Source organism: Macrobrachium nipponense, chromosome 9 (assembly GCF_015104395.2).
Source record: "Macrobrachium nipponense isolate FS-2020 chromosome 9, ASM1510439v2, whole genome shotgun sequence".
In the NCBI taxonomy this organism is placed as follows: domain Eukaryota; kingdom Metazoa; phylum Arthropoda; class Malacostraca; order Decapoda; family Palaemonidae; genus Macrobrachium; species Macrobrachium nipponense.
In genome coordinates, this window is record NC_061110.1 from 22,742,093 (window position 1) to 22,763,762 (window position 21,670).

At 43.1% G+C, this 21,670-nt stretch overlaps 1 protein-coding gene across 1 annotated transcript in view; it reads left to right on the top strand.

The window, feature by feature from the left end:
- Positions 1-14,858, top strand: part of LOC135218345 (ADP-ribosylation factor-like protein 2) — a 173,034-nt gene extending 158,176 nt beyond the window's left edge. Inside the window, exon 5 of the mRNA XM_064254572.1 lies at positions 13,940-14,858. Within this exon, the coding sequence (XP_064110642.1) occupies positions 13,940-14,074 (135 nt within the window). The 3' untranslated portion in view covers positions 14,075-14,858. The remainder of the gene's footprint in view (positions 1-13,939) is intronic.
- The last annotated feature ends 6,812 nt before the right edge of the window (positions 14,859-21,670 follow it).

The window sequence follows — 21,670 nt, forward strand, 5'->3', positions numbered from 1 at the left end:
TATCAACCTCTCCCGTAGCAGATGTTGCAAGTTCTGCTGCGGAGATTGCAAATCTGAAGACCGCATTAAGAAGGATGGAGCTTGAAATGCAAGCTCTTAAAGGTAAGAATGTGGAAAGTGACATAAGTGTCCCCAGTGTAGTGGAGGGTGCGTCTGATCGGCTCTGTCTCGCTCCCAGACCTAGACCTCTTCCAAGCTCCCAGGCCCAGAGGAGAAGGAATGTCGACAGTCGTACGGAGGTTACGGAGAATCCCCACCGGTCAGGCGTCCCCTCGGCAGAATCTGTAGCGTCCCAGACTGCCAAGGATCGCCATTGGAAAGGCATCCTGAAAGAGTGCTTTTCGTCATCCGATTCGTCTCCTCGAAGAAGTGGATGGACTTCCGACGAACTGTCGCGTCCGATCAAGAGGAGTTGGAAAGCTCCGACGTTGGACTCGAGCCCGGAACGTTTTCCGGACGATTCTCCCTACGAGAGGAAAAGAGCCAAAAGGACAATATCTCGATCTCCTACACCTTCCAGAGCGCATTCTCCTATTAATAAACATTACCTTAATATAATTTATCTAGCCCTAAATCCCCAAAAACCGCACCAAAATTTACCACATTGTCAACCCTGTTACCTCCTATTCTGTCCGCCAGTTGGCAACACTGTCGTTGACAGATACGAAAACCTTCCCTCAAATCAGTTGTTAACGAGCGCCCGTGTTGTTTACATCACGGCCGCTCTTTATAAATTTCCTTAAACATTTTTGTGCCTTTAAAGCTTTCATTATTTGTTAAATGAGACTTTATATGAATTACCACTCACGCATTACATCACGAAATAGTGAATTAACTTTGATTTCTGTTGTGGTTCTTATCTTAAATTACGAACTTTTGCGCGCCACCCGGAACTACTGACTGTCAATTCTACAATGGATTACCAAGAAATTACGATGCTTCCTTCTGCCAGCAACATCAGGAACTGCCCGGTTTGTGGACAAGGATGAGTAGCAGGGAGTATGAACCCCATGACATTTGTAGCTCTTGTCGTGACAGGTTTGTGACTTGACTTCTCGTGTGACGTATGTAAGCCCTGGTCTGACGAGGATATGACTGCTTATAATGAAAACGCCAAACAATCTTGCAGCGTAAAAGATCGGTTAAGGAGAAAAAGAAATCGATTGCTAAAACTGTATCTAACGAATTCTTTGACTTGGGCGCTCATGATTCTGGCTCTTCGGTTTCGGTATCGTACGACTCCGATTCCGAATTAATTGATGCTTTGCCCCCTGTACAACCGGTAATTAGTGAAGTTATTTCTGATGTAGATTCGAAGATTTTGGCAATGGAAACTACCTGGAAAGAGAATTTAAGAAATTACAGCTTAGTCTAGATAGAGATATTTCTGCTAAGTTTAACAATCTGTCAGAGAATTTTCAAGAAGCCTTTACTAGAATGTCTAACACACTTTTTAGATTCATTTTCAGCTCCTCGTGAGGTACCTGTCGACAGCACCATGGTAACGGTGCGACAGATACCCCGGCTTGTGAACCCCGTCGTGGCAAAAGGCCTAGGGGGGATCCGGTCCGGGCAGGTGCCTAACGAATCTTTACCCAACGTGTCCCCTGTTAGTCCCGTAACAGTGCCAAAGGGCGCTTATTTAGGAGAAGGGGGAGGGATATAGTGTCAGACCTAAGATAGCTAGTCGTCACGGATTTTACTTCAGAGGAAGTTTCTAAGTTAGGATCTGACGATGATCATGATGAGTGACGCGGATTCGTGTGATATTGATGTTTCCTTGAATGGATGTCATGATGTAGAATTCAAGAAACTTTTTGATTTAATTTTGAGTTTTCTTCCTCAGGCGAGGCCTAAAGAGCAGAAGCAGCCTCCGCCTCGTTGTATTACAGAAGGGATTTTTTCTTGACGGTCCTTCCCGGTCACGGGGAATTTTTACGTTTTCCCCTTTGCCCAGAGGTTCGCGAGAGTGAGGGCGGACGTTGCCGCTAAACTTTCGAAGGTGATCGGGAAGGGAAGAGGAAGCTCTCTTCTCTTCTACGACACCGGAGAGGAGTTTACCAGGTGGCGGATGATTCTTCATTCTCTCGACCCCCCAAGCCAAATCCTGATTTTGTCCGACTTTCAAGTCAACCCTTGCCTTCTAAGGCTTCGGTCTCTGTCTCAATTGAAGATTTTATTGCTATGGAGGCTGTTATGAGCTCCTTACAAGAAGCTCAATCCTTCATATGTGGGTCCTCGGAGGGCTTTTAATGTATATCAAGGACTCCGGGTTTGTTCCTCCTGATGCTCCTCTTTTTGAGAAATTCTGCTCATCCATTTCAATCGCTTCTGTACATCAGAACGAGCTTGCTGCTTCAATGCAGGCCTTTCTTGTTTCTCTAAGGCGTAAACCTGTAATATTTGTCGCAGTACCCTCCTCTGTATCAGAGATTCAGAGAACCCGTTCCTGTTGTCCGTCTTCTCCTTTTGGCGATTTCCTTTTCGATATTTCTGTGCTTTCTGAGGTTTTGAAGGAACATCAAGGTGATGCCTCTTCCCAAGCTCACTGGGCCTTATCAAGAGCTTTTTCCTCTGGTCTTCCTCCCATTCCTTCAAGGAGTAAGCGTAAGTTTAGGACCAGATCTGTACCTTCTGCTCCAGCCCAACAACCTCCTTCTGGCTCTTTTTTCCAGAGTACATCTCAGGTTGCTTTGGTGCCTCTTCTTCATCCTCTGGTGCTCACCCTTTTGAAAACGCGGGAGAGGAGGTTCTTGGCGTGGCTCCAAGGGCAGAGAAAGAGCTCAACCTCCAGGAGGACCATTCTTCTTCTCTTCTCTTCTTCCTTGTCTCTGCGTAAGAATTTTCGGAAGTAGGAGTCATCACCTCGCCTGGAGACCGCAGTAGGAGCTTGTCTCTCCCGCCATTGGTCAGCTTGGCAGGGGAGAGAGCGGTGGATGCTTGGGTGGTGGAGGTCCTGAAGGAAGGTACGAGATCCCTTTTTGTTTCCAGACCTCCACTTTCCAATCGTCCTCTCGAGTTCAGCAGTTATTCCCCTCACTCAATCAGGGGTCAAACCTTGGAGAAGGAGCTTTCGGCCCTCTTGGAGAAGGATGCCATAGAGCGAGCTCCTCCTTCTCTCGGTTTTACTCTCGGATGTTTGTAGTTCTAAAGGCCTCGGGTGCCTGGCGCACCCCATCTAGATCTTTCAGTTTTGAACAAGTTCATTCTAAAGTCCAAGTTCAGGATGGAGACGGTCCAGACTGTTGCTTTCATCCGTCAGGAGGGGGGACTGGATGATTTCCATCGATCTGCAGGATGCTTATCTGCAAATCCCCATCCATCCAAGAAGCAGACCTTACCTTCGGTTTTTCACGGACTCGGGAGTTTTCCAGTTCAAGACCCTTTGTTTCGGCCTCACCACTGCTCCACAGGTCTTTTCTCGGGTGATGGCTCCTGTTTCAGCTATTCTGCATCAGTTAAATGTAAGGATGCTTCGGTATCTGGACGATTGGCTAGTCCAGGCCGAATCTCTAGAGAAATGTCTCCGGTCGAGGGAGATAGTTCTGTCTCTTTGTGTCGAGTTGGGCATTCGTGTCAACTTCGACAAGTCCAATCTAATCCCTTGCCAGATCATGACTTATCTGGGGATTGTTTGAATTCCCAGATTTTGAGGGCTTCTCCCGCTCAGAAACGGATAGACAAGCTTCTGAGTCTGATCGAAGAATTTTTGTCCTCCGTAACGCAGCCAGTTTCTCTTTGGAGGTCTCTCCTGGGCCATTTGTCATCCCTCATCCAACTGGTTCCGGAGGTCGTCTCAGAATGAGGTCCCTTCAGTCGACACTTCGCCAGTCATGGGATTTTGTGTCCGAGGACCCGATAGTCGCTCTTCTCCACAATGTCGGAAGGATCTCTGTTGGTGGATGCAAGTTCACCGCCTCAAGTCAGGGACATCTCTTCTTTCGGTTCCTCCGGACCTAATGTTTTGGTCAGACGCCCGGATCAAGGTTGGGGCGCACACACCTGGGCTCCGAAGCCGCTTCGGGCCTTTGGTTAGAGGAGGAGAGGAGCATGTCAATAAATTGGAGGGAACTGAGGGCAGTGTACCTAGGCCTTCTTTCATTTCAGGAACAAACTGTTGGAGTCGGTTGTCGCGATCTTTGTCGACAAACACCACAGCAGTCTCGTACTTGAGAAAACCAAGGCGGCACACAGTCGGATCATCTCACTCAAGAAGCCCGATCAATCCTGTGTTGGGCAGAAGACAGGGGGATTACGTTGGTCCCTCAGTTTATCCTGGGCCATCACAACGTCTTAGCAGACGCCTTGTCGAGAATCGAACGAAGTTCAAGGGTCGGAGTGGACACTTTGCCAGGAAGTCTTTGACAGCCTCAGGAAGAAATGGCCTGTCACAGTCGATCTGTTTGCCACCCCACTGAATTTTCGGTGCCAGATATTCTTCGCCCCTTACCAGACTCCTCAGAGTGCCGGGACAGACTCTCTTTTGCAGGACTGGGAGGGACTTCAAGCCTATGCTTTTCCTCCGTTCTCTCTGGTGAGGGCAACCAAGCGTCTGGATCTCACCTTGATCGCCCCCTTCTGGCCACAGAAGGAGTGGTTTCCGACCTTCTGGAAGCACTGGTGGAACCCCCCATTCGCCTGCCAGAGAGACCAGATCTTCTCAAACAACCCCATTTTTCATCATCGGTTCCATCAGAGGCTCCACATGCTTCATCTTCATGCCTGGAGACTGTCAGGAGGTTCTCCAAGCACGAAGGGTTCTCCTCCAGAGTGGCGCGACAGTTGGCTCTTGCCAGGCGGCAATCAACCAGAGTAAATTATCAGGCTAAATGGTCGGTTTACAGACGTTGGTTGTAAGTCTCAAGGACATTCAATTTCTAGACCTTCCTTACCGAAAGTAGCGGAGTTTTTAGTTCATTTACATCATGACAGGGCCCTGTCACATTCGTGTATTAAGGGTTATAGGTCTATGCTTTCCTATGTTTTTAAGGCAAGGCTTCCTGAGATCTCTTCATCTTATGTCATTAGAGATTTACTTCGATCTTTTTCCCTATCTCGACCCAGGCCACAGTGTTCGCCTCCGACATGGGACGTTAACAAAGTCCTTCAAGCCTTAAGGTTCCCTCCGTTTGAGCCTCTGAATTCTGCCAAATTTAGGGACCTCTCTTCTAAGACACTCTTCCTTGTCTCACTGGCTACAGCCAAGAGGGTGGGTGAACTGCAAGCACTCTCTTTTCTGGTTGCCAGATCTGGACAAGACATGATTTTGTCATACCTTCCTGAATTTGTTGCAAAGACTGAATCGTCTGATAATCCCATTCCAGGTCTTTCGTACTGAAGTCGCTGGTCGACTTTGTTGGTAATTTAAATGAGGAATTAGTTCTTTGCCCTGTTAGGGCGCTCCATGTTATTTACGCCGCACGAAGGACATTCAGGGTCGTCCCCGTCATCTGTTTGTTTCACCCCGAAATGTCAAGAGACCTATTTCAAAGAATGGTGTATCCTTTTTTCTCAGAGATCTGATCGTTAAAAACTGGTGGTTCGGCTGCTGGGGAAAGACCAGACGCCAGAGCACATAGTATTAGAGCAGTTGCTACATCAGTAGCTTTTATGAAGAACGTCTCAGTCGCCAAGGTGCTGAGGCGGCGACTTGGCGTTCTAATTCTGTTTTGCCTCTTTTTACTTGATGGGATATTTCTCTAGTTCTAGGCGACCTTCGTTCTTTGGGCCCGTTGGTGATGGCAGGACAGGTCGTCAGACAGGAGAATTAGGTAGTCTTCCTGTTTTACGTTTGGTTGCTACCTGTATATTATCATTAATTTTTGTTTGTTGTATATATCTTTTGTTTTTGTATTATAACCCATGGCAGTTTTTGACGTAGTTATAACGGGAATCAGGCAGTTTGGTATTTAGGTGTTTTGATGACAAGGACTGACTGCTTGGCAACTCATGCTGCATCCATTTTCAGTGTGAAATGGTCCAGCCACTGGGTTGTCGGCACTGGCGACTACGCTTCTCCCAGAGTCGATGCTGACCTAGGACTAGCCACTGGTTCGCTTGTCCTGACGACTCCTGCTTCTTCCACTGTCCTGGACAGGGTAATTAGTCGATGGATCGTCTGCTGTCATCTGGTGACTCGCTCACCATCTACTTTTTGTCTCACCTGTCTTCTCGGAGTCAGACACAATCGTGTGATCAGGCGACATTTAGTAGCCCTGAGTTTCTGTTGACGAAGCGTTGCGTTGATACACCCCCCCCGATGATCGTGTAACATGAGACCAGGTTGGACTGTCAGGCATTCGTCCTTCGGGACTGAATCGCCTTTTTGCTCCGCGCTCCTTTCTCTTGGCACCAGAAAGCTCGAGTTAGGAGTTGCTCATGAGCCGATTTGTTGCTGGCGACTTCGGGTTGCGTTGATACACCCCCCAAGGTCGCTTAGCTTTGAATCGCCCAGACATTCCAGACACTCATCCTTTAGGGAAAGAATAGTGCTTGATAGTCTTCAGGGTGCAGCCTTGCTGTCCGCAATTCGTCTGACTGGTCACCTGGTCGTCACCATGACTTTAGTACAGACGGGACTGACTATGCACTTACTCCTTGTCCTGTGCTACCGCAGTTGGTGGCATTATGGTAGGAGACTTTGAGTTGTTAGTATCTTTGGACCTTGGGTTGAGTTTTGACTGCCTATGATATATATTTCTTTGTTTGTTTTCTCCTATTCTGTCCGAAGGGGAAATTGTATTCAGATTCCCTCCTCCTTTTCAATGTGGTTAATCGGGCTACATAAATTATATTAAGGTAATGTTTATTAATATGGAATTTTTATTCTAAAATTAATATTAATAATACTTACCTGTATAATTTATCTAGTCCCACCCATCCTACCCCACGATCTGCCTATCACAACTGATTTGAGGGAAGGTTTTCGTATCTGTCAACGACAGTGTTGCCAACTGGCGGACAGAATAGGAGGTAACAGGGTGACAATGTGGTAAAATTTTGGTGCGGTTTTTGGTATTTAGGGCTAGATAAATTATACAGGTAAGTATTATTAATATTAATTTTAGAATAAAAATTCCATATTCGTGACAAAGAGAAAGAAGAAACAGCGACGGACATCCTACGTAAAATGCAGGAGCAGATTTCCTCTTTAGTAGGAGTATTGAGAAAAGACCTCCCGAGGAAAAAGGACGATTTTCTTCCGGTTAAGAGATCTCGTCCGAAGGGCGTTCCGGACTCCAGACTTATCTCCTCTACTCCTCGTACGAGTACAGAGAGGAATAAAGAAAGAAGGATGAAAACTCATAGAATTGAGACGAAACATACGGACAATGACGAAGAGTGTCCGAGTCGGACAGAACGACCCAGGCGCTCGGCGCCAGAATTGGACTACTCGGACGGGAAAAAGTGTCCTACGCGGACGGCGCCAACCAGACACCATTCGCCAGAAGCGGACAGCCCGGACAGGCAGATATGTCCTATGCGGACAACTATGTTCAAGCGATGCATGCCTACCGCGGACAGCCGTGGCAAGGCGGACAGCCTGGATAGGAAAAACGTCGTGCGGCAGGCAACTCCGTCCGGGCGCCAGGAGCCAGAAGCGGACAAGACGGACAGGCAGAAGTGTCGTACTGGAATGACACCAGCCAAGCGCCAAGTTCCATATGTGGACAGCTCGGACAGACGACACAGTCCGAGACGGACAGATACGTCCAAGCGCATTGAAAGATTTTCTTCAAAAGAACAGTACGGAGAAATCAACCAGGAAGCGTCTCTTTATGATTTGGACCAGGAATGGATTTCTCTGGACAGAGACGAAAGACGTCGCACAGGCGGCCGTCGTCCTGTTCACGATATGTCCGTTTCTGGTGAAAATCTGCCGCAAGCACAGCTGTCTCCTGAGAAGAATGCAAAATGTCGCACAGGCGGCCGTCATTCTTGTCAGGAGGGCTTAGATGATGATCGGGTTTTTTCTCAGGATCGGGATTCTCCCGACAGGGACACAAGATGTCGCACAGGCGGCCGTCGACCTTGTCGGGAGGCAGTTGATCCTGCGAAGAGTCCTTCACCTTGCGAGAAGAGACGTTCTCCCTCGGCTAATAATGATTCTCCGGTGGAACTTGCATTAGAAGATGTCTCTGACACCCGAAGATCAAAAAGCGGGCGGGACTATCAGACTACAAAGCGTGGCTGCACTTTTACTCCAAGAATTTGGAGATTCATTGAGGTCCTGCCGCTCCTCCTTTTCTCCTCGGTCGCTGTTCACGAGCGCGAAAACCGCAAAGTCGTCCTCCTTCTTGAAGATGCGGCCGACAATTTCCATGAAGAAGGCTTTGCAGTCTTTTGGAAATTGGCTTAACTCCAAGAAGGAGGCGGGAAAGACTGTCTTTACCTGCCCTCCCTCCAGACTTTCTGGGAGGAGGGGTATCTGGTATGAGACAGGCGAACAGCAATGGGACTCGCCCTCCCAGCGACTGCAGAGGCAGATTTCTCAACGATGGTGGACGCGTCAAGGAGACGCTCTCTTTCTTCAGCCAAGACAACTTGGGGAATGTCTGAAATGGACCATCTCCTCAAGGGATTGTTCCATGTCTTGGAAGTTTTCAACTTTCTGGACTGGTCCCTTGGGGTGATGGCCAAGAGGACACAAGACAATGAACAACTGAGCCCCGATATCCTTAATAGTATTTTGACTTGTATGGATAAAGCAGTGCAAGACGGATCGGGAGAAGTGGCCTCCCTTTTCGGGGCGGGAATACTTAAGAAGAGAACTGTATTCAGTTCTTTTCTTACGAAAGCTGTCTCTCCGGCACAGAGGTCGTCCCTTCTGTACGCTCCTCTGTCTAACCAGCTTTTCCCTTCTCAGTTAGTGAAAGATATTTCTCACTCACTTACCGAGAAGGCGACACAGACCTTCTGGTTCAATCAACCAAAGGCCGAGACAGCTGTTCCTGCCACGAAGGGGAGACACGGGTCCCGAAGCCGCCCTTTCGAGGGAGTTCATCTTCGAGATCCTCCTTTAAGAAGAGAGGAGCAGAAAGAACAGGTAGGGCTTCTGCCTTTAGACCTACCAAGAAAAGCAAATGAACCTCAAGTCCTCCAAACACCAGTAGTGCCAGACTACTGAATTTTGCAGAAGAATGGACGTCGAGAGGGGCGGACCAAACTGGTCCCTCTCAATTGTGAGGAGAGGATATCTCATCCCCTTCAGGGACAAGACCTCCCTTGACGTCTATTTCGAGAGAACTGTCGGCGAAGTACGCGGACCCTGTCAGAGGAAGATCCTTCTGCAATTAGTAGAACAAATGTTGGACAAGGGGGCCATAGAATTAGTACCGGATCCACACTCTCAGGGCTTTTACAATCGACTGTTCCTAGTTCCGAAAGCCTCGGGAGGGTGGAGACCTGTCCATGATGTGAGCGCACTGAAAACCGATTCGTAGAGAAACAGCAAGTTCTCATATGGAAAAACATCCAAATCGGTGCTAGCGGCTCTGCGTCCAGAGATTGGATGGCCTCCTTGGATCTACAAGACGCATATTTTCACGTCCCTCTTCATCCGTCATCGAGGAAATATCTACGATTCATGATGCAGGGAAGAAGGGTCTTTCAATTCAGGGCCATGTGCTTCGGCCTGTCTACGGCTCCTCAAGTGTTCACCAACCTGATGAGGAACGTAGCACGGTGGCTTCATCTGGAGGGGGTGAACATATCCCTCTATCTGGACGACTGGCTATAACAAGGCCAAGTCGAAAGAACAATGTTTGGAGGACGTAGAAACGACGTTGAATCTCGTTCGCTCACTCGGACTGCTCGTGAACCTCGAGAAGTCTCAGATGGTCCCCAGCCAAGACTTGTCTATCTGGGGATTCAGATGGATTCTCGGGGTTTTCGAGCATTTCCATCGCAAGACAGAATTGCTTGAGGCTTGAGAAAATATCAAACTTTTTAGGGAAAGAACGAAGCTCAGCGAGGGAATGGTTAAGTCTTCTGGGCACCCTTTCATCGCTGGAGCAGTTCGTTTCCCTAGGGAGGCTCAATCTGAGACCTCTGGCAATTTTACCTGCAAAGAATGTGGGACAGAAAGAAAGGGGATCTTTCGGATCAGTTTCCCATTCTTCAAGAAATAAAATTAGACCTGAGGTGGTGGTTAACCCACCCCGCTTCAGAAGAACGAAGGCATATCCCTTGCGATTCGGAACCCTCTCCTAGTGTTGTTTTCCGACGCCTCGGAAACGGGATGGGGAGCAACTCTAGGAAAGAAAGAAGGAAATGTCAGGAACCTGGACAGGAGAACAGGTGTCCTGGCATATAAATGTAAAAGAACTTATGGCAGTTCATCTAGCCTTGAAGTACTTCGAGTCGGAGGTCAGATGCGTGGTAGTCCAGGTAATTTCGGACAATACCACGGCTCTGGCTTACATCCGAAAACAGGGGGGGACTCACTCGCTTACACTATACAAGATAGCGAGAGACCTCTTGATATGGGCAGAGGAACGACAGGCACTGTATTGCTGACAAGGTTTGTACAAGGGACAAAAAATGTCAGAGCAGACAGACTCAGCAGGAAGAACCAGGTCCTTCCAACAGAGTGGACCCTACACTCCGAAGTCTGCCGAAAGCTCTGGTCTCTCTGGGGGAAGCCTCAGATAGACCTGTTCGCCACGTTTCTCTCCAGAAGGATAGAAAACTTTTGCTCCATTGTAGAAGATCCAAGAGCAATAGCGATAGATGCTTTTCTCATGGACTGGTTTGGGCATAGATGCCTACGCTTTTCCCCCGTTCAAGATCCTGGGGGAAGTGTTAAGAAAGTTCCGTTCCTCGGAGGCGACGAACTGACTCTAATCGCCCCATATTGGCCCGCTCGAGATTGGTTCACCAGAGGTACTGGAATGGACGGTGGACTTCCCCAGATCTCTTCCCATGAGGACAGATCTGCTCAAACAACCCCACTTCGAGAGATATCACGGAAACATCCACGCTCTCTTCCTGACTGCCTTTCGGACTATCGAAAGACATTGTCAGAGCGAGAGGCTTTTCGCGAAAAGCTGCAAGCGCAATTGCCAGAGCCCGCAGGTCCTCTACTCTGCGGTCTATCAATCGAAGTGGGAAGTCTTCCGTAGATGGTGTAGGTCGAAGAAGCTGTCCTCTTCCGATACCTCTGTGACCGAAATTGCTGATTTCCTCATCTTCCTTAGAGAGGAATCACGTTTAGCTGTTTTCTACCATAAAAAGGTTATAGAAGTATGCTCTCGGCTGTATTTAGAAACAGGGGCCTTAACATAGAAGACAATAAGGATCTCCATGATTTGATAAGATCCTTTGGTACTACAAAGTCTAAATCCTTTATCACTACAAGTTGGAACCTAGATGTGGTCCTCCAGTTTCTCTCTTCGGATACTTTCGAACCACCTGATAAGGCATCCTTTAGAGATCTCTCGAGGAAGTGCATTTTTCTCTTGACCCTCGCGACGGCCCAAGAGGGTCAGTGAGATACATGCATTAGACTCTCGTTCGTAGGTTTTAGAGGAGATTCTGCTGTTGTCTCTTTCCAACCTTTGTTTTTTGGCCAAGAATGAGAATCCTTCTAAGCCTTGGCCCAGAAGTTTTGAAATCAAGGGCCTCTCTCCCCTTGTGGGTAGAGAAACAGAAAGGTCTCTCTGTCCGGTCAGAGCACTGAAGTTTTATCTGAAGAGAAAGAGTCAACTTCAAGGTTGTAATCAGAGCCTATGGTGCGCGGTAAGGAACCCGAAGAGGCAAATGTCGAAGAACGCATTAGCATTCTTCGTAAGAAATGTGATAACGGAGGCTCACATGAAATGCCAAGAGGAAACATTTAAGCTGCTTAGGGTTAGAGCACACGAAGTCCGTGCAATTGCAACTTCCCTAGCCTTTAATAGAAATATGTCAATGAAAGACATATTAGCAGCAACATATTGGAGATGCAACTCGGTATTTGCCTCCCATTACTTAAAAGACGTCAGAGTGACTTATGAAAAGTGTTTTTCTCTTGGACCTTATGTATCAGCGGATACTGTGCTGGGACAGGGAGCTGGTACTGATCCTTAAATAATATTGTTTTAACTAAAAGATTGTTTGGTTTTGAGTTTTTTATGGTCGTTTGAAAGGAGGGGGTGTTGGGGGGATAACTCCTTTCAATCGTAGTACTAACCCCCGGTATTAGGATCAGGTGATCGGGATCGGTGTTATGCTCCTTAATGATGCCATATGGCAAGGTGTTTTGTCATGGAAGTGGATAGGACCCCATTGACAAAGATCCTTTGGTTCTGTCAAGTAAGTGGATAAGACCCCATCAACAGACCATCAAGAATTCTTAGCATGAGGTCACTACCTCGCTGAGGCTCTTGAGGCGATGTAAGCTCCTAGGCAGTAGCCATGAAGTCTTTCGCCGACACAGGTAGGAACCAAGGTTTCTTATATTTTTGTTACCTACAACGTATGTTGTTCCCTGTCTATTCAGTAATTAGCTGTCTCTTACCCTCCGCCAAAGGTGCCAATCAGCTAAGTATATATCTGACAGGGAGGGAAGTTGAATGTATAAAAAATGATATTGTCATGATACAATAAGTTTTTATACATACTTACTGGCAGATATATACTATTAAATGGCCACACCCAGCCTCCCCTCAGGAGACAGGTGGAACGAGCAAATCTGTTTAGAAAAATGGGATGGTTCCTAGTTCTGCCACCCAGCGGCAGTGGCGGTAGATCACCTGACCTACCTGTAGTGTGTGCCGCGAAATTCGAATTTCTGTCGGGGACGACGGAGTCTATAGCTAAGTATATATCTGCCAGGTAAGTATGTATAAAACTTTATTGTATCATGACAATATCATATTTCTTATACTTAATACCTATGGATTGCTTTTCCATGTTGATTCAGTTGATTTGAATACATACAAGATTGTGTTGGAAAATCATGAGTGAAACATTTTGCTTATTAGTTTGTTTTTGTTTTATTATTTTGTGGTGTATCTTGCTTAATACCCACTTATTTCACAAAATGAGAATGCATAGTACTTAATTGTTTGAATACCATAGGCGTTTTTAAGGTACTGAATGTTTTCATAGGCTATTGAGGGTTAGGCTAGAATTTTGGGAAGCCTAGCCAAAGGCTGGGATTGGGGAACAGTTCAGTATAAAAATAGAAACTGAGAAGTAAAGAATAAGCTGTGAAAGAGAATAAGAAAAGTAATGAAGTAAAATAAATGACAAATAAGCTTAGCTTTTGAAGCCAGATTCATGTCAGCTTGCTAAAAAAAAAAAAAGCATTTGCACCAATGTGAATTTTTTAAGTAGTATACGTATGTATGTACTAACAAATTAAGTCTGTGCAAGATTAAGGACATTCTGCAATTGATCACAACAGGAATAAAATACATAGAAAACTTTGCAATACTGAACCCTATAGAAGAAAAGGCAAGACTGTAAGGATTAACTGCATATCTAGTACACGTACTATATGGTGGGTTGTGTAGTCTGGGAAGATCTGAATGCAAAGGATAATCAGGATTATGAAATACTGAGCATGCACAGAGAGCTATTTGGATTTGTCAGAAAATTCAACACATTAGGACCTGGAAAGAATTATGCAGAAACCGTAAGTGTGTAATACTGAAATTCCTCTCAGAAATATGCTGGAAAAATGGACACAGAATGTTAGCTATCACTAATACCATCAGGTGAGTGGCTGCCCAGTGGGATATCTGGCCCATGGGGTTCCTTTGTTTGTGTATATCTGGCCTATGGGGTTCCTTTGTTTAGTGTATACTATCTGGCCTATGGGGTTCCTTTGTTTGTGTATATTCTGGCCTATGGTTTCCTTTGTTTGTGTTCTGAGATGGTAACTTAAAGATTAGGCAAATGTAAACTGATGGGTGTCAGTTAAACAAATGACCTGTGTTTAATGAATTTTCAGATATTGGATCTTAATAGCCTCAAGACTCATCACTGGTATATCCTACCATGTAGTGCTGTGGACAGGAGAGAATCTTGTGAAGGAATTGATTGGTTGATCAGGGACATTGCTGCAAGGATATTCACTCTGGAATAAGAATGAGAAAGAATGAAAACGTCTTGAACATGATTATTGCAAGAGATGTCTAATTAAGTTTCTTGATAACAGATCTCATTTTTATCTAGGTATCTACCAAGAAAAAAGTAACTTGGTGTACAAGGTTTAAGCTTGTCACATAGCATTGAAACTTTAAAAATTTTATTCCTTTTTTATATTTTATATTGTTTTAAAGGGTTATAGATCTTCTTATGACTCCATTTGCACAATAGCATACTGTTTTTTACTATAAAGATGAGCTTCGTATATTAGAAAATCTCTTAAAATGAGGAAAAAACATTCATTGTATGACTGTTGACTTGTAAAACAGTGTGTTGTGATATTTACAGGATATAATAATTTACAATTATAAATATTATAATTAGTTGGTTAAACCAGACCACAGTATACCTCCTTATTCTTATAGCACTGGGTTGCATGTCTGATCATGTGCAGTCCATTTTAAACTTCATTGTATTTCACAGTCAAGTAAAAATATGATGTTAAAAAAATGGACCTTTAAAGAATTGTACTGAGAATTTTTTCAGATTGCTCTTGTATAAAGTAAAATACAGTACCTTTGGGCTCCTGCTCAGCCAAAATCAGTGTTTCAAGGTGGTTGATCATGTTATACAACCCAGTCTGATTGACATTCCGTATCCTATATACATAATTCTATATATACTCGTACATCCATTTATGCCAGAGAATTCTTTAAAAAGCAGAGCATTTATGTAACATAGCATATAACATGTATATTGCAATAAAACAGAGTATACCATAACTTGTGTTGTTATTTATGAGTTTTATTATATTTGTACTAATATGATAGAAATTTGAGAACATTATCATACTGCAAATGTTTTAGGAACTGAAAGTATTAAAAAGTTTTGAGGAGGTAAATGCTTACTTTAGTAATTCTGATATTTTCCTTTATAATTCTAGGGTACTTCTCGGAACTCTTGATACCACAGAAATTATCTAACCCTTCCCTAGTTAATCGTAAGAGAAGTAGTAATTAGTATACTTCTTACATTTTTTTTCCTCCAGATTGTCAACCCAAGTTGACATTAAATAGATTTTAATTGGGAACTTACTTAAAAACTATGTCAATATTCAAAACTGATCAGAGACATAAGTAAACATTCTTACCATTAAGTAGCTATAACAAAAACAGATTTACAATTGCAGGCTCTTGTGTCTTGTCCAGGAATTGTCAAAAATATTTTTTAGCCTTCTAGAGATTTGAAAATCTCGACTGAGAAACATTAGTGTAGTGTAATAGCAACGGTCATGTGAAATGTAAAATAATTTATTTGGACAGAAATATTTGTATTTACTGAGAATACATCACAGTGAGATAAAAATTATCTCATTCCAATCAGAATGATCTCATTACAAGGGCAGGTTTTCTATGTGCTGTACTGTAATGAAATATTCCTGAAAAAGATTGATTAAACATAACCTTTATGAAAATGATAAAAAAAAAATTGTTTTCATTGCAAACTATCACTTTTACATAGCCTTTTGTGCATTTTCCCAAACATCATAGGAAAATCGTCATAAAAGGGTAGCGCTGTCAGAGAACCTTACGTGTGCACTGTAAGTAGTACTGAATGATATGTAATGACTCTTTGGTTCCAGCTACACCCACTTTTAAGCCTTTTGCTTTACTTCCATTCTTGCTTCTGTTTTTCCAGTTTTCTATCTAACCTCTCAAACAATTACTATATCTCATTGCAATTAGTATAGGTTTTCCTCCCGGTTACACCTTAGATCCTTGTGCATCATGTCACTTACTTTCGGGATCTCTTTATCTTGCTTTCAAACCACTTCAACTCTCTTTTTCACCATCTTCAGCACTGATTGGTTGGAAGTGCTTCAGCGCCTGGTTTTACAGCCTAAATTTTGTGATTCATTCATTCCATTTTTTCCAAAGGAAAAACCCTGTTGGGTGGGACAGGTCCGATAACACCATCAGTTGACCTCATCTGGTGCACTGTAGGCAATGCTTAAGGTTCTTTCCAGTGTCCCTTCGGGCCCTAGCCACAACTCCTTTAATTCCTCTTACTATACCTCTGTTCATATTTTCTTACTTTCCACCCTCTCATAACTATTCAGTGCTGAATAACCTCATAGTAGGTCCCAGAGTAACCCAGTGCTTATATTGTAAATTTTGTTTACAGAAATTATATTTCACCACAAGCTGATTACTTTTACATAGCCTTAATAGGAGGATTGTAAACTGATGAGCACATAAATAGACGTTACAGCCCTTTGGCTGTAACCTCAGAGTAAAATGTTGTTTGGTGCCTAAAAGTTCTAAAGATGAATTCAGGGTCATGGAATGGAATAAGAACCATTTTAGTAAAGTTGTGGGAGATCTACAGCAGTCAAGAGGAAGGGAAGGTGAATTAGGTATGAGGATTCATTGTAACCTTTCCTTCATACAGACATACCTTAGACACCATTCCTCCATATTCAGCTTGTAAACCAGTCTACTCCTTTAATTTTTATATTCTTTAACCTTTCATGAATTATGCAGCTGCACATCCATTATGAAAAATAAAAGAAAACAAATATAAAAAAGATGAAGCTTACACACACTCACACAGGAATTAATATAACCTAGCCTACTGCAACCGGTTACTAGACCAAAGGAGAAATTAACAGAAGAGGAGTTACAAGATGTTTAAGGATTGGGATGTCTCAAAGACACTAGTCCATCCAAGGAGACATCGTGTGCAGGATTTTGGAGGAATGGAATCAAATCCCAATACAGCACAACAAAAGGTAGAATAATCGGGATAGCAAGAAAACTGATATAGTTTTTTGAATGGACAAACTATATGATGTTAATGGAGAAATTGAAGTTGAAAACAGAGATCCTTAAATAATAAAGACAATATTCTAAAACTTTTGATGAGGAATAACAGAAGGAACTGGGAGACATTGGTATAACGAGGAAGGAACAATGTAAAGCATAAACAGCTTGAGAGGTTAAGAAAGCTATCCAAAAGATGAAAAAATTGAAGACCCGAGGACCATCAGGAATAATGAGTGACAATAAAAGTAGGCGGGGAGTTGGCCATTCAAGAACTGACCAGAACTATGAAAATCTTATAAGAATTACTCAAAGAGCCATATACATAGTAGTAAGGAAAAGGGGATGCATTGCAATGTGTGGATACTAGAGGAATGCTATGAAAATAGTAGAAAAGGTGTTGGCGAAAAGGCTGAGAAAATGTACTCAAATTATATTAGGTTTGGCTGCATGCCAAAAGGAAATAGAGAAGATATCAACATAACCGAAACAATCGGCTTGGGATAATAGGTACAGCATTCAAGGCAATTCACAAGAACATCACAAGTGACACTAATTATAAAAGATGATGAGGATATTCATGAAAACTTGATAAAAAAAAACTGTTCCATTGTGATATGGTGAAAAAATAATGAAAAATTATCACAATACCAAAGAACTTTATCCTGCCATTTCCTCCACCAGAATAAATGAGCACTGAGGGCGGAATTGCTTAAAGTAGTACACAAAAATACGTGGGTAAAGTTACTTTTGCACAAACTATAATCATGCATCGTGCACAATTCCCAGATATGTCATCTACCAGAAGAAGTTCAGGTGGGTCAATATATCCACAAAGGTTCTTATAAGTAGTCTTTGGTAAATAACTGGATAATTTTGTGAGTATGCCATCTTCATATCACATTTCATTGCCTTGGAAAAGTTCAAGCTTTTGTTGTGCATGTTTCAGTTCTAATTTATGTTTTCTTGTAATTTCTTCTTGTACTAGTTATCATCATCAGTGGTAGTAATGATTTTTCAGCTAAAAAAAATTCTAGATTAGAGATTAGATTATAACATTTTTGGCACATAGCCAAGCGCCGGAGCCGAGGGGCCATTCAGCGCATATATATCTTAAGAATAAAAAAAGTCACTGTCACACAAACAAACATACACACAACCGATCTAACATACAAATCATTCATTCATAAAAACCAAACAAGAACCTAAAACAATTAAAAGAAAACTACAATTCGTAAAAAAGACCAATATTTTTTAAAAATGTCATAATTTGCTCTGCCCGAGCACCTTCACCTAAAATATCTGCAAGAGACTTATTTGCCAGCAAACAAGCTCTACGTTTGGTTTCAAAATGTGGGCACTCCACCAAAATATGCACCACAGTCAAATCCACATGACAGGTGGAACAGCGGAGGAACCCTGCCTATCCGCTCCACTCATCATTAGATACCCGTGAGTATAATTTAGTGTGGCCAATACGCAATCTAGCTAAAACTATCTCAGACCTTCTATCCATCCGGCTATGAGGCCAAGGATGAACAGAAGGCCTAATCGATTTCAATTTAAGATTATTATCTAAAGTAGACCAGTGGGCCTGCCACTGGTCTCTACAATAAAATCGAAATGGTACTTTTAAAATCAGATACAGGGACGCCCATGTTGGAAATGTGCCTAAGCCTAGTTGCAGCCTTAGCAGCAGCGTCGGCTCGCTCATTCTCAACAATTCCAACATGGACGGAGCCCAACAAAATCCAACAGAAAATCCTCTTCTATTAATTAAAAGATAAAACCAATCTAGTACTTCTTGCACTAAAGGATGGCAAGAGACTAGGCTTTTTAGAGAAGATAAAAACACTCAAAGAGTCGGTAAAAATGGTAAAAACCTTGTTGGTACAAGAACTATAAAGATATATTTAAGAGCAGTCAAAACTGCCAGCAGTTCAGCTGTAAAAACAGAAGAATTAGAAGGAAGTTTCTTTTTAATAGATTACCACCAGTCACTACAGAGCAACCAACACCATCAGAACCCTTCGAGCCATCAGTATATATATGATGAGAATCACCATGTTCGGAAGCATGGTCCAAGAAACTTGCCCTCAACTGTTCACAGAACTGTGCTCCTGCTGTCCTAATTGGCAGATTTCTAGGCATGGTCTATTCCAAGGAGGAAACTTTGAAGGCGAAATTTCAGCTACTGCAGGGGAAGTAATCCCACCTCCCTGGCAGAGCTTGCTAGTCGGACCTCAAGCGGCTTTGGAAGTCTCGGTCTATTTGGGGCTCTGTCAGTTGGTTCTCTAACGTACTTATAGTTAGGGTTTAGCTTTGACGTAAGTATTCTTGATATGGCTCTCAAGCCTAATTCCTCCCTACGGATAAATAGTGGGGGAAAACCGGACTCAACATATAGGCTTTCTACTGGTGAAGTTCTATAGGCTCCCGTACAAATACGTAAAGCCATATTATGGACAACATCTAATTTCTGCAGTGTTCTCTTGCACGCACAACCATAAACTTGGCAACCATAATCAATTTTGCTTAGGCATAACACCTGGTACATCCTCAAAAGGGTAATTCGATCTGCACCCCCCAGTTAAAATTAGATACAACTTTAAGAATATTAAGTCGAAGTTTCACGTTACATACAACTTCATTAACATGTTGAGTAAAAGTTAATTTCTTATCAAATGTAACACCTAGATACTTAATGCTATCTTCATAAGGTAAAATCGAATCGTTTTTTAAAAACAACGTAGGGATCTCTTCCACTCTTCGTAATCGACAAAATCGTATTGCTTTGGTTTTTTTCTGGTGAAAATTTGAACCCTTTAGCACTGGCCCATGATGTTGAGCATTAATAGCAGTCTGGATCATTTGACAAGCTTCAACAGCTGTGGACTTACTACAGATTATTGCATAATCATCAGCAAGGCAGGCCAGACATGCACCCCGACAGGAACTTGTTCTAGTAGACCGTTGACAGCTACATTAAAGAGTGTTGGACTAAGAACGCTTCCCTGAGGTAACCCTTCTTCTTGAGGGTAAGCAGAAGAAATGTAAGAGCCCACTCTTACTTTCAGTAACGTTCTGACAAAAAAATCTTTCAGACAATAAAAATAAATTACCCACAACACCCCACTCTACAAGTTGCAAAAGGATACCCCCTCGCCAGGTCGTGTCGTAGGCTTTTTCTAGGTCAAAGAAACACTGCAACAGTCTGGTTTTGCACAGCAAAAGCATTCTGTATCTCCCGAGTAAGGACATCAAAGGGTCAGAAGTACTTCTATTTTTCCTAAAGCCAAACTGCCGATTAGATAAAAGATTCTTGGAATCCAAATACCACACAAGTCGAGCATTGACCATCCTCCTCATAAATCTTGCTAACACAACTGGTTAGAGCAATTGGCCTATAGTTCTTAGGAAGGAAGGAATCTTTAAAAGGTTTTAAAAACACAGGTACAATAATCGATATCTTCCAAGACTCTGGTGAAGTTCCTGAAAGCCAAAAACTGTTTAAAATGTCTAAAGAAATTGTTTTGTACTTCTAGGCAAATTAAAAATCATTGAGTACAGTATATCATCTTCCCCAGGAGATGTTGGGGAAGATAACGAGATTGCATGATCTAATTCTTTCATGGTGAAACGGGAGATTTATACGACTCTGAATTTAAACTTACAGCAGGAACAACCGTGGTACCATCCCTAATATTCCTGAAAGCAGGAGAGTAATGTAGGGCACTAGATATATTGGAGAAATGCCTACCAAAGGTTTCTGCAACTTCTCCAGAATCAGATATGAAGAAGCCATCAATTTTCAAAATAGGCAAGGGAGATGGAGAAAATTTCCCTTGCAGCTTTCGGATTCTGTTCCAGACAAACGACATATGGGGAATCATATTTTTAATTCACTTATATATCTGATAAACGATTCCCTCTTTGCCTGCTTAATAGTTTTCTTTTGCTTAGCAAGAGCTCTTTTATAGATAATTTGATTTACCAAGCAAGGATATCTACGATATCTCTTGTAGCAAGTTCTTGTTATCTTTCGGCTCAAGGCGCATGCATCACACCACCAAGGTACTAGAGGACGACGAGGCTTACCAGAAGTTCGAGGAATAGACAGCATGGCACCGCACAGCAATATACTGATTAAATACTCGTAAGCGGATGTTGGGCTCTGAAAATCTTTTATATCTTGATCAACTTCAGTAGATTTTTTGAATAATCCCCAGTCAGCCTCCCCTACCTTCCATTTTGGTAAACATGGAGATGGAATATTTTTCATAAACTTTAAGTGAATGGGCCAATGATCACTGCCGTGATCATTCTGGTCTACTACCACTGGTAATCTAACCTCAAGGACGAAGAGCAGATAGTGAGGTCAATGGCCGAGTCAGTATTATGAAAAACATCATGTCTTGTAGGGGAACCATCATTCATCAAAGTGATGTCATTAAGTCGAGCAGCTGTTCTATTATTAAACCCCAAACCCCACCGGTCGCAGTTTGGCTCTCCCCAGAGGGTGTGCTTGGCATTAAAATCCCCCATCAAAATGAAGGTTTAGGAAGCTGGTCTATCAATGTCTGAAGATCATTTAATTCTAGCTGACGAGGATTTACCCTGTGCATCCTGTAATCTACTTTCTAATGATGGATCTAGGTATAAAGAACAAATAGTGATCCATTTATGATTGAAAACTTGAACTGCACAAGCCTGCAACACAGTGTTCAATTGAACAACCCTATGATTAACAGACTTGCGGACTATGATGCCTG